The sequence below is a fragment of the Phaenicophaeus curvirostris genome, chromosome 1 (genome assembly GCF_032191515.1).
Source record: "Phaenicophaeus curvirostris isolate KB17595 chromosome 1, BPBGC_Pcur_1.0, whole genome shotgun sequence".
Lineage (NCBI taxonomy): Eukaryota > Metazoa > Chordata > Aves > Cuculiformes > Cuculidae > Phaenicophaeus > Phaenicophaeus curvirostris.
Window position 1 is genome coordinate 202,679,448 of NC_091392.1, and position 13,379 is coordinate 202,692,826.

General features: G+C 37.6%; 1 protein-coding gene across 1 annotated transcript in view; it reads left to right on the top strand.

Moving 5' to 3' along the window:
• The window catches only part of RDX (radixin), a 41,407-nt gene that overhangs the window by 23,136 nt on the left and 4,892 nt on the right, over window positions 1-13,379 (top strand). The window contains exons 4-11 of the mRNA XM_069883505.1: window positions 494-589; window positions 3,234-3,508; window positions 6,889-6,972; window positions 7,414-7,560; window positions 9,032-9,128; window positions 9,678-9,841; window positions 10,488-10,618; window positions 12,735-12,895. Of these exons, the coding sequence (XP_069739606.1) occupies window positions 494-589; window positions 3,234-3,508; window positions 6,889-6,972; window positions 7,414-7,560; window positions 9,032-9,128; window positions 9,678-9,841; window positions 10,488-10,618; window positions 12,735-12,895 (1,155 nt within the window). The remainder of the gene's footprint in view (window positions 1-493; window positions 590-3,233; window positions 3,509-6,888; window positions 6,973-7,413; window positions 7,561-9,031; window positions 9,129-9,677; window positions 9,842-10,487; window positions 10,619-12,734; window positions 12,896-13,379) is intronic.

Here is a 13,379-nt window from a genome sequence, read left to right on the forward strand (position 1 = left end):
ATTACAGAATATCTGTGTATGGTTTATTAGCTAGGTCATTCTAATCCTTTTATACCATTAACTCTTAGAAGATCTCAAAAGTACTTGAAGGAGGGGGTTATTCTCATGACATATTACCTGCCCACAAGTATTAGCCTTTATTGTAGTTTTACCAGTTGTCTTCTGTTGAAGTGGACTGACTTGTCTGCAGATAAGTTTCCAGACCTGCTTTCAAAGATCAGTGTCTCGTTTGCTACCTGGTAGTCCTTGGTTGCTGAGTTGGATGTGTGCAGTGAGCTGCACGCTCTAGTTGGTACTGTGGCAACATAGTGTTTGAGTTTATTTAGAACTCCTGAGTGAACGCTTCCTCAAACTGATGATGTGCTACTGCTTTATTTTTTTTGTTCTTGCAAAACTTGATTACATTTCGTTTTGAGATGGTTTCTGTAGCTTAATTGCCATTAAAAATTATTGTTGTAGTGATTACTGATGATTATGGATAATTTGTCTTTAGGTGGTGAAAACTGTTGGTCTTCGTGAAGTCTGGTTTTTTGGGCTACAGTATGTGGACAGCAAAGGCTACTCAACTTGGCTGAAGCTAAATAAAAAGGTAAAAATTCCCAAATGTCTAAAACTGTACAGTTTCCAATGTACTTCTACAGGGCTTGTTGCTTTAATGTTGTAGTTGGGGTACAGCTGTCTTCCATTTTAGTTGGAAGTTGCTTCCATTTGCTGCAAATGACAAAATGCAGTGTTAAATTTGGATAGGTATGAAAGAATATGCAAAGCTGCAGCAGCATTTAATTTGAGAAGGAGATACTGTTTCCTGTATTTCCAGTACTGTGGCGATGCATGCATTAAGAAAACTTAAATTCACGTGATTGTCCTATTTTCATGTAGCAAAATATAATAGAAGAAATGTTTTACACCTGGGACATGTGTGTGTGAAGTATTTGAGCTTTAGGGATCTAAAGTACAGGAGTACAGGATTTGGCGCATCCTTTGCGGGAAGTACATAAAACATTGCTCAGTATGAGTTTACAGCAAGTGTAAGTTACTGGTGCAGTTCAGGAGCAGCAAGGGTGTGCTAATTTATTTAAGTTTTACTAAGGCAGTTACTGGGTTTTTTTAAGCTTGTAATGTTTGGTTCTTAAATGCATCATAAACTGGCTCCAACTTGTAAGTTACTCTAAATATTTGCATTAAATACAGGTAAGATTTGATAAATCACAGAATAGATGTGCAAATAAGGTTTTACTATGGCAAGAGCACAACTTAAGTGTTCACTGGTGAGATTAAAGTGAACTATTGTGTCATTAAATCAGAAGCAGGTGGAAAATAAAGAAAAAGTGGGCAAAACTTTAAAAATTGACATCAGAAATGTTGAACATAGTACTTATGCCACTTGGGTATAAACAGTTTAACAGTTGCATTATATTTACAATTTTTGATACTTCCTATAGTCAGGCAAACAGGCATCATTTATTTTAAGTGTACCTTTTAACAGTCACTGTATTATTTGATCTTATAATTAGTCTAATTTTGGTTGTTTCCGGTTTAGTCATATTCAGTGCTGAAAGCAAAGCCCAAATGAAATGGAAAATTCAACATAAGTGAGTTTTTGTTGAAATTTGGAGTAGATGCTCACAGATGATCACATCTGATCACAGAAATAACAGTAAAGGCTTTCCTAGTCTAGAAAAATCATGTGATTAATGGAAGTGTGGGGGTTTTTGCATAGGAACAAAGCATGTGTATTTAGTTCAATAGTTCAAAGACTTTTAAAATAATCCAATTTACATTGAAAAGTGCTGTAGTTTTTGGTAAAGAATCACAGAATCACAGAATCACAGAATAACCAGGTTGGAAGAGACCCACCGGATCACCGAGTCCAACCGTTCCTACCAAACACTAAACCATATCCCTCAGCACCTCGTCCACCCGTGCCTTAAACACCTCCAGGGAAGGTGACTCAACCACCTCCCTGGGCAGCCTGTTCCAGTACCCAATGACCCTTTCTGTAAAGAATTTTTTCCTAACGTCTAGCCTAAACCTCCCCTGGCGGAGCTTGAGGCCATTCCCTCTTGTCCTGTCCCCTGTCACTTGGGAGAAGAGGCCAGCACCCTCCTCTCTACAACCTCCTTTCAGGTAGTTGTAGAGAGCAATGAGGTCACCCCTCAGCCTCCTCTTCTCCAGGCTAAACAACCCCAGCTCTCTCAGCCGCTCCTCATAAGGCCTGTTCTCCAGCCCCCTCAGCAGCTTTGTTGCCCTTCTCTGGACTTGCTCCAGAGCCTCAACATCCTTCTTGTGGTGAGGGGCCCAGAACTGAACACAGGATTCGAGGAGCGGTCTCACCAGTGCCGAGTACAGAGGGAGGATAACCTCCCTGGACCTGCTGGTCACGCCGTTTCTGATACAAGCCAAGATGCCATTGGCCTTCTTGGCCACCTGGGCACACTGCTGGCTCATATTCAGTCGGCTGTCAACCAACACCCCCAGGTCCCTCTCCTCCAGGCAGCTTTCTAGACAGACTTCTCCCAGTCTGTAGCACTGCATAGGGTTGTTGTGCCCCAAGTGCAGGACCCGGCATTTGGCCTTGTTAAACCTCATGCCATTGGACTCTGCCCAGCGGTCCAGCCTGTTCAGATCCCTTTGCAGAGCCTCCCAACCCTCCAGCAGATCAACACTTCCACCCAGCTTAGTGTCGTCCGCAAACTTGCTAAGGGTGCACTCGATGCCTTCATCCAGATCATTGATGAAGACATTGAACAGGGCTGGACCCAGCACTGAGCCCTGGGGAACCCCACTTGTCACTGGCCTCCAGCTGGATTTCACACCATCTACCACCACTTTCTGGGCCCGGCCATCCAACCAGTTTTCCACCCAAAGAAACATTGCTAAACTCTTACTTCCTGCCATTCATCCTTGTATATAATTTTGTCTTCATATATATATTTATTTATTGCAAGTTCTTCTTTTTCCAGTTTTTTATTGTGATAAGTACAAATTCACAAAAGCGTACAAGGCCCCCTCTTAAATAGCCTCGGAGTAGCATGTCAAAATTGTCTGGTTTATCCAGAGTGGTGTGCTTGATTCAGTGCGATGTAAACCTTTAGTGAGTTTCACAGTGGGCTGGCCAGGAAACACTGAATTTCAGCACAGAGGGGCTCTAGGGAGTTCATTACTACCGAGTTTATGATATTTAATACACCGTTTGGTGCTCTTTTTGTTTTTTCTTTATTCCTCTCCATCAGGTAACACAACAAGATGTAAGGAAAGAAAATCCTTTGCAGTTTAGGTTCAGGGCCAAGTTTTTTCCAGAGGATGTATCTGAAGAATTAATTCAGGAAATAACTCAGAGACTCTTCTTCCTACAAGTCAAAGAAGCAATCTTAAATGATGAAATATATTGCCCACCAGAAACTGCAGTTCTTCTGGCTTCTTACGCTGTCCAGTCCAAGTATGGAGATTACAGTAAAGAGATACATAAGCTAGGCTACCTAGCCAATGACAGACTTCTCCCCCAGCGGTGAGTGTGACTTACATAAGTGTTTGCGTAATTTGCTCCCTATAAACTTGATTACAGCACATTTTGTGATTAAAATATTAAGTGATAGTATGTGTTTAATATTAACTTTCTTAAGAGTGCGTGTTTGCTAGTAAAATTTAGACATCCTAATTTAGACTCTAAATAAAAAAGCATTACATCTATGAGTTTCTTGAGACCCATTTCCTGCTTCATTTGTAGCCATCTGTACAGATTTAGTTGAATCCATAGTGATGTATTGTGGGCAAATGTGTGCTTACTAAATATGTAATATTAATGCATCCTCAAAGAAATGAGAACCATGGAATAATTTGAGGTTTAGGCCATATGCTGCTTCTCTTTTGTTTGAAAACTAAAAGTAGAAACTCACTCATTAGTGTAACTAAGCTTGAGAGTTTTCTATCAAGCAGAAAAGCATTTCAAAGGGTTGGTGGTGAAGTATTTAAAGAAATATTCCTGAAAGTGTTTCAGATTTTTAAAAATCCTGAATAAGAGTTTAGTTCCTTATTGTGACAGTGAGGTCTATACATCTATAGAAAAATACCCTTTGTAAGGGAAGGCAGGAGGATGTAGAACCAGTAAAACTGTTGTTACAGAATATGTTAGTTTGCAAATCTTGGGCTTTGCTCAGTTATGATGACAGCCTGTGAACGCTGGAGTGCTTGTGTATGAGACACATTCAAATTCTTAAAATGCTCCTTTTCAGTAGGCAAATGTTCAGATGATTTCCCAGCATATGCTTTGAACCAGTTGTGTGCCAGTCTTTACTGAGTGAGCCCATAGCTTTTTCATTCATTCTAACACAATTATTCCTATTTTATCTCCTGTCACCTGGAGAATTGCCAGAAAACTAACAAGTATGTAATAAAAATACTATGGAACGATATACAATATAATGTCAAAAAAACTTAATTGTTTCCCAAAGTAGACTGGCTTTTCAAAAATCTACTGAAGAAAGTGAGATTTGCTGTTTCTTGTAAATTATAGTCTTCATGTTCACCTGTCAAAACTACTGCGTATTTCTTGGCTCTAAACTGAGCTGTGTGGCAACAAGGCATCAAGTCCTTGCTGAATTCTTCTGTTGCAATAGTTGCATATCTGCGAGTGATGTTTCATCATTGGCGCATGAACAGAGAATGGAGGAACTGAGATGGCTTGTCGCCAAAGACGTTGCCAGCTTTGAGGATATGATAGAAACACAGAATTGTTTGAGGTTTGAAGGGGAGCCCTGAAAATCATCTAGTCGGTACCCCTGCTCAAAGTAGGGTTACCTGGAGAGGTGGGCAATGCTGCATGCCGCTCAGTGTTTTAAGAGGCATTTGGACAATGCCCTTATCATGCCATAACTTTTGGTCAGCCCTGAAGTGGTCAGGCAGTTGGAATAGCTGATCGTTACTAGATGTCCCTTCCAATTAGTGAAATGAGTGATTCCAGTTACAGTGGGTTCTCAAGTGCTTTTCCAGTTGGGTTTGGAATATTTGCAAGCATGGACACTCTGTAGGCTCTGTGGGCAACCTCTTCCAGTCTTTGACCATCTTTGAGGTAAAGAAATAAAGTAAAATAATAAAAAAAAATAGAATGTATTTCACTTGTGGCCATTGCCTTGTGTTTTTCAATTCAAAAAGATGAAAGTACAAAGAATTTCTATAGAAATAGAAATTTAACTTACTTGGGAAAGCCAAAGAAAGCCCAGGTTACCATGTGGGTGACAGGATGGTGGCACAGGTTGCCTGGAGAGCTTATGGAGTCTCCTTGGAAACTTTTTGAATATTTCCAGACATGGTCCTGGGCAGCTGGCTGTAGATGACCCTGCTTGAACAGGGGATGGATGAGATGACCCCCAGTGGTCCCTTCCAACCTCATCCATTCTGTGAAGATGAGCTTGGGAGCAGGATTTTATTTTCAGGGAAGCACTTGTGTGACATAATCCTGGGATTGTGTGTTCTGCAATAACTTCTTGTCCTTTATTTTTTCTGATTGTTAGCTTTATGTTATACTGCTATGAAAGCTTTTGAACATTTTGTGAATATTTGCTGGAGGATGTAGGAGAAATAATGGTGCAAAGCTGCTCACAATATAAATACCAATGTAAAAATTGGGTCTGATTTAATTACCAAACTTCTTTAGTAAATTATCATTGTCCTAGAAGATTTGAAATGTTTTTTTTTTTAATGCAATAGAAACTTGTACTTTATTGTCAGGATGTTTTTTAGATTATTATAGCCAAAACAAGCTGGTTTACTTTGCGCTTTCTGTAACAGGCTTCTGTAAATATTCAGTTTAAGGGTTATACTAATATTCAAGGCTAAAGATGACAAGAAAAGCAAACAGAAAGGATGTGTTGTCATTGCATTTTCTTGTATCATTTAGCTGTGAACATGTCAGCTTTGTGCAGGTGCGAAAACTAAGACCTCTATCTCAGGTTTTTTTGAGGGAGAAAGCCTTTTAATAGGGATGCATACTAAGGAAATCAGTATGATGTGGCTCCCACTGAGAAGTGTACTTCACTTGAATGCGGGAGAGTAGCAGATTGAGTGACAGAGATTCTGTAACAGTACAAACATTGTGTTAAAATCTCCTGCATCATTCAGTCTATTCCTTATAGTACTTTGTTAAAAATGTAGATAAAAGTAGTAAATCCTTATCTTTTAGTAAAGGAGGAGGAAGGAAAACGTCTGTTCTGATTTCTTGAGGAAGATTATTTTGAAGTATTTTTTTTAAATTGTCCTTTAAAATAATTGCCCTAGGAATGCTCCAACTGCTAAGTGCACAGAATAAAAGCATAATTTATCACATGTATTACATTGCTTACTGCACCACTACATAGCGGGTTCTAGTAGTTCAAAACATAATTCCATCATTGCAGCTTCTTGTAGGAAAACCTCATTTTCTGAAACTGCTTCACTACTGATTTGATTTATAAAAACTCAAAACTCCAACAAACGAGTCTCCCAGTTTCTTTTAACGTGTTACGCTTTTTCTTTCAAGCGGCAGCAGAGTGAAAGCTGGAGTGTATCTGTTCATACCTAGAAATTAATTTGCGTCATTGTTGTATGAGGATTTTATAGCTCTGTATTTTCAAGTGTTCCAAACATTACATTTTATAAGTTTATTGAAATTTGTGTTATGCCGTTGTGTGACTTTCATATTACAGAGTAGAGAATACCATGAAAAAAGTTCTCGCGCTGTTTTAAAAGTGTGTTAGTGTGTGTCAGGGTTTAAAAAGATGACCAGTGTGTAAGAAGTCAGGTTTAAGTTTATTCAACTAAACCATGTGTTATGTTGTGTAACCAAGCTTATTTTTATAACTTCAAGGGATTAAATTGGTTGTGTCATTTAATAGCAACAACTTCTGTTCACAGTGTGTTAGAACAGCACAAACTGACAAAAGAACAGTGGGAAGAAAGAATACAGAATTGGCATGAAGAACACAGGGGAATGTTAAGGTAACTACGTAGAAAATGTTCCAAGACCTTGAAGGATTTGGTGATGATGATGTATGTGGGGAGGTGTTCTAGTCATTTGGACGTTGCTTTCATTTATTCCAGCCAAGGTAGGCAGTTATCAGAAACTTCCGTGAAAGCTTTGGTGAGGGTTGAATTTCCAATTCATTTATTGGCTTGCCTACATGATTTCTGGTAAGATTGTCACCTGCCTCTAAAATACACTTACTCTTTCCTTAGCTTATGGTGTGAAAAGACAAGGAGCAGTGGGCATTAGGCTGTAGAACTCAATAAGTAACTGAATCAACATACACATGAATTTCAAAGGAGAGAGATTTATTTTCTGACTAAACTTTACACTGATTAGTTACTCTGCAGTTCTCTTATTCTTGCGGGTTACTTGTGATTTGACTACTGTATGCCGTTTTTTCCTTCTTTCATCAGGGAAGATTCTATGATGGAATACCTTAAGATAGCACAAGACTTGGAAATGTATGGAGTCAACTATTTTGAAATAAAGAATAAAAAAGGAACTGAATTGTGGCTAGGAGTCGATGCTTTGGGTTTAAATATTTATGAGCATGATGATAAGTAAGTGGCTACTACTCATTTTGTAATTCTGTCCTAGCAGATCCTAGCTGAGATTATAAAAACTTCATGTTATTGTGTTCAATTACATCCAGCAAAACAGGTTCTCGAAGACCTTATAGTCTATGTAAAAGACAGAAGAAGGGAGATGTTAATTGCTGGCATATTTGAATATCAACGTTTAAATAGAGATGCAAAAGAAGGGAAAGCAAGAGCCAGTTCCGTGTAAATTTCAGTTTATGTTGCTTAATATGGGTGTATGATAGCTAGGCCATTTTCATATGGTTTCTTTCTGTACTTTTCACACTCTCAAGTCTTCCTCTTCAGTCAGGATGATAAGGACATTGAGAACTCGAGCAACCTATTTAGTGAGAAGCACTTTGTAAGAGCTGTGGCTTGGATTAGGGCTGTTAGAGCATAAAAAACTTTGGTATCTAAAGTTGAAACCTTTTAGACATCAAAGAACATAGATGAAACTTGTGTCATGATAGAGTTCAGAGATTCTGTCCTGCTTGAAGAAGGATAAAGCTGAAATGTACACAGTTTGAGGAATCTGAAAACAGAAGAACAGGCTTGTTCTTGTGTTCTTTCCAAGCACTTGTTAGTAGTATCTGATGTCAACGGTCCTTTCATAGTGATTTGAAGCTAGAAGTTGAACATGGTGTGTCAAACACCAGATAACAGCTGTTAACTGAAGTGAAACTTAATGCTCTTCAATGTACATTCCCTGTAATGCAATTATGTAAACCTTAATTGCCATTAGATGGCAATGTAACTCCTGAAAAGAGGAGATATTCAGAAAATGTTCAGATCAGATTGAATGATCAAACAGTTTTTGGTGTTTTTTCAACTGCAAATGGTTAACAGTCAAATATTTAGACTTTCTCTAATGCTTGTAATATAATAGAAGTTGAAAAAGCTTTGTGCTCATGAAGGAAAAATATTTGTAATTATGCATTTGGTGCATAACGTTGTAATGGTTTCTCAACTGAATTTGTTTAACTTAAGTTACAAGGGAAATGTGAAAACATTTGGAAATGTGAAAACACATATCTTGCATCCAAGTTAAACCAAAGTTCAGCATTGCTCAAGGCTAATTTAATTTCAGTCTTTGAAATGTCAAACTTTTCTCAAGTTTAAGTGGTAAATTTTTTTCACTAAAAATAAAATTATCAATATCTCGTAAAGAATCAGTACATGATTACCGTGTTTAGCATCTATTTAATGATAGTTGAATAAGTCACAAATTGAAATTTCTAAATTCCTTCTGTTACAGTGCCATGTAACTTAATCACTTGATGGAATAATGTATGTTTAGAAAAAAAAAAAAAGTCTACCAAAATATGCCTCAACTGTTGTTTGTAAATGTAGCTAAATATTATGTTTAGTGAAAATGGTATGGGGTTAAGACTTAGAGGGCATAGATAAAATGCACATCTTCGCTGTTTCTAATGGGAACTTTTTCTCTTTGAAGGCTGACACCCAAGATTGGTTTTCCTTGGAGTGAAATAAGAAACATCTCGTTTAATGACAAAAAATTTGTCATAAAGCCAATTGACAAAAAGGCCCCTGTAAGTAGTGTGTAGAATAGTATGCCTTTGTGTATGAAGAGAATTAAGGCTGCAGGGACTTGCTCTGGCATTATGGCACGAGTAAATGTTTTGATATTTGTTATTCCTACTGGTAGAATAGTAATCAAAAGGAAATCTTTATTTTGAAGTATGGTGTGTTTATTTTCTCTCTCTCTTTATTCTGGTTGATATTCCCCCTCCTCCCCCCACCTCTGTTTTTCTTCTTTTGTAATACAGCAGCATTTTTCATCAGATTTTCTAGGTCGAAACTCTTCAGAAATAGAGGACAGTCTCACTTTTTTTAGAGGTTTAAATAAATAATCATGTTTAAACTAGCTAACGTGGAGGGATACAGGTGTAGTTTTGAATTTGTCTTGCAAGTTCCTGACAGCAACTAGATTTATAGATTATGGTGTTGGATTGCTCAGAGGATGAAGGCAAAAATACTTGCAGGTTTAAGGTTAATAAATGCAAGTATGCAGTAATGCTTTGAGTCTTGTTGCAATTGTATTTTTAGCTTAATGGATGTGCTGCAATTATTTTTGCTAGGATTTTGTTTTTTATGCACCTCGTCTGAGAATTAACAAGCGAATTTTGGCACTGTGTATGGGAAATCATGAATTGTACATGAGGAGGAGGAAACCTGATACAATTGAAGTGCAACAGATGAAGGCCCAAGCTAGAGAGGAGAAACATCAGAAACAATTGGAAAGGTAATTAACAAACTTCCGTGACACAGAAAAAAAATTCTTCTTTTAAGAAAACGAAGTCATAGAATATCAGACAACTTAGCATTCTAGAAAACAGAGAGCTTTCTTTCTGTAATATGTAAGCAGGCTTGTGCTTTGGCATGGCTCACCTGTTGTAATAGAAAGCTGTGTCTTTTTTGAGCTTCCAGCATAGTAATAGTAGCTGTACTGTCGTTTCTCATTATTTTTTTTTTTTTTTGTGAAGCAGTCTGAATCCTCTGTTGCTTGATTCTTCGGAACTTTTTATATTCTTCAGGTGAACTTTTAAAGCAAATCAGCAAAGAGTGTCATGACTTTCCTTTTGTATATTTAAAAAATACCATTGACTTTTCTAGCCCAGATGAAATGTTAGTCATGTCTAAAACACAGGTATAATTGTGGATTTACTTGGTTGAACCGTAACTGAGGTTGCTTATCAGTTCTGTTCATAAATTGCTTTTCTGTACAGTATTTTGAACCAGAAATTTGGTGGTTCTTGCATTATAAATTGATTTTAAGACATTGTGTTTCTCTACTAGCTGAGTAAACTGAAAAATAGGCTACCAGAATCCTTACAGTAGAATTTAATCTGTTTGAGAACTAAAAAAACCCCACTATTAACTATTTTCAGGGCACAATTAGAAAATGAGAAGAAGAAAAGGGAGATCGCAGAAAAGGAAAAGGAAAGAATAGAGCGTGAAAAGGAAGAATTAATGGAACGCTTAAGACAAATTGAGGAACAAACAATGAAAGCTCAAAAAGGTGAGCTATTACTGCTCCTGGATTTCTTATATCTGATGACAATACTGAGTTCAGTTCTACAGTTCTTCAGTATATATTTGGGGGTGGAGGGTGTAGTTTGTTTTAATTTTATTGAGAATAACAAGAATTTAGTGGTGTATTATTTAATTTAAAAAGTGATATTCTTTTGCAATACTGAGTTAAAAGATGGTGTATGTCTTTGCATATGATTGTGTATCTGCAAAATAAACTCAATTCCTAATAAAGCAGAAGCTTCCATTTTCTTTACAAAAAGAAAATGAATGCATATACAGTCTCACTCAGAATTATGAAACACTTAGAGTACTTGAAAACCTGGAGTTGCGGGGAGCAGGAAGTTTAGAGAGGAAGATACAAAGTACTTCTCTAGGATTTTGTTGAATTTAGCTTTTCATTTGGAAATGTGTTCTTCCATCCTTTTCCCATTCCCTTTTAAGATTTGAGAATTTTAAAAATAAAATCTTGTCAGGTTTTACAAGTAAGTGTAGTTTCCCTGATGGCCATTCTTTTTGTTGAAGCACTCCTCAGAGACCCTGGCTCCACTGCTTCCCAGTCCTTCCTCTCCATTTTCTTTTTTTTGCTTCAGGTTTGGTTCACATTCATTAAAGTTCTGTTCCTCTCTTTTGTTCATATATATTGGCTTCAGGCACGATAGAGAATCGGTGACTAAATCCATGCAAAGAAATTACGTATACCTGACATTGCTCTCTAGCTTTCTCCTTGTATTTTTCAGTCTTTCCATGCAGAACAGGTTTGGCGCATCCATAAAAGTAACACACAAACTGTGTTTTGGAACGTTTAAGGGAGAGCTGTGTAGCCCAGGACAAGACAGTGTTAGGGCGGTTGTAGAAGTTTAACGATGTACAGTTTCTTGTAACTTTTGTAAGCAATGTAGTCTAGTTTCTGATACAACACAACATTCCTGTGTTGCTGCTGGTCTTAGCCTTCTGTTTACATATGGAAAACTGTTTTTAGAAATGCTGCCTGTGTTCTGTAGTTGACTGGGTAGTTAGGTGTTCTCCACCTTCATGGGAAATCTTTTAGTGTGTTTCAAATATTTATGCATTTTCTTTCATTTTCTCCATACTGCATTTGTATGACTCCACGTACTTAATGTTGTTCGCTTAATTTTCTAACTGAAATAGTAGAGCTGGGCAACCAACTGAAGAATATTGATTACGTGAGACCTACTTAAAACTATAAGTGCAAGTATTAAGCATGTGTCAGCATATCTGGGCAGGGGATGCTTTTTTATTTTTAAAACATGAGCAGTTGTTAGGTTTTCCGGTGAAAGAATCTATGGTAGCTATGCTTTGATGAAAACATAGTGGAAAATTTATCATTAGAACCAACAAGGAGCTTCAGAAAGACTTCTTTCCTATTTGATTCGTTTTGCACATCAGAGGGAGTATGTTTGCCTGTGCAAATCTTATCTTGTGGTACTGGTAGTTTATTATTTCTTCCTGCTATACTTCTATCAGAGTTCTGCCCTTCAGGTTACCAAGTTTTGCAGCTAGACAACATTATCCCTCCCTTGATTTAGAATTTTCCTTTTTGCACCTTTTTGGCTCTATTCTGTGGAGAATTTTCCTGACCTTTCCAATGGGTCTTGGGTCATTTTGCTGGAAGCACAAACCTAAGCTGTTTCTTACAGTTAAGGAATCTTTGTCACGTATTTCTGTAGAATAGAAGAATTTTTTGGTTTTTTTTACTGTAAGGAAGTATGATTTAATTTATATGAAATCTCCTGATTAGTAAGAATGGGCGTGTATGTGCATGTATACATGCAGGTATATGTGCCTATATTTGGGTGTTTAGTTTTATCCACGAGGCGATAATTTTCTGAAACACTAAATTGGGAGAACCGTCAGGTGAGATGAAGTACTTCCAAAGTATGTCTTAAAGAAAGGAGGGGAGAAAATCAGGCATGGAGTGTAGCTTCAGATAAAGCTCAACGGTTTTTTTTATGGCTTGAGGCACTCCTGTAAGTCTTTGCCAGCTTTCTACTTCATTTTAAGCATGTTACAGTTGTCATCTGTGTTACATATGAGGAAGAGTTAGGTAGTGATATCCTGTATGCAAATTTTCCTTTTGGCAGAGCTAGAGGAACAGACTAGAAGAGCTCTAGAACTGGATCAAGAACGAAAGCGTGCAAAAGAAGAAGCAGAACGCCTGGAAAAAGAACGTCGTGCAGCTGAAGAAGCTAAGGCTGCTCTAGCCAAGCAAGCAGCTGATCAAATGAAGAACCAGGAGCAGCTAGTAAGAAGCTTTAACTCTATTTTGAAACAAAATGAAAAAGATAATTGAAAATTTAGCCTTTATGCTTGATTTTATCTATTTTCTTGAATGGACAGATAGGTTGAAACACAGGTAAAAGTTTGTGAAATGCCTTTATGGGTGGTTTTGGAAACTTCTTTAGAAACCTACGTTAGATTTGCCACTATTTGCAAGAAAAAAACTAAAATTCTGGTCTTGTAAGAAACTAAATGATGAAGTATATGTTTCAGACTGACATCATCCCCTGCATTGTCTTTCTTGTAGTGTCAGGCTTATCCAGCTGAGAACAAAAGTAGCTTCCTTCTGTATAGCACTGGGAAGCCTGTTCTCTGTAGCAGGTCTGTTCTGCAGCTTGGTGGTGGTTGTGGGGAGTTGCTGACACATTGAGTTGTGGGTTTTTTGAGTTGTTTTTTCCCCTATTTCTAATTAAAGATTTGTACGTAGTGACTAAGAAAGGCATGATGGT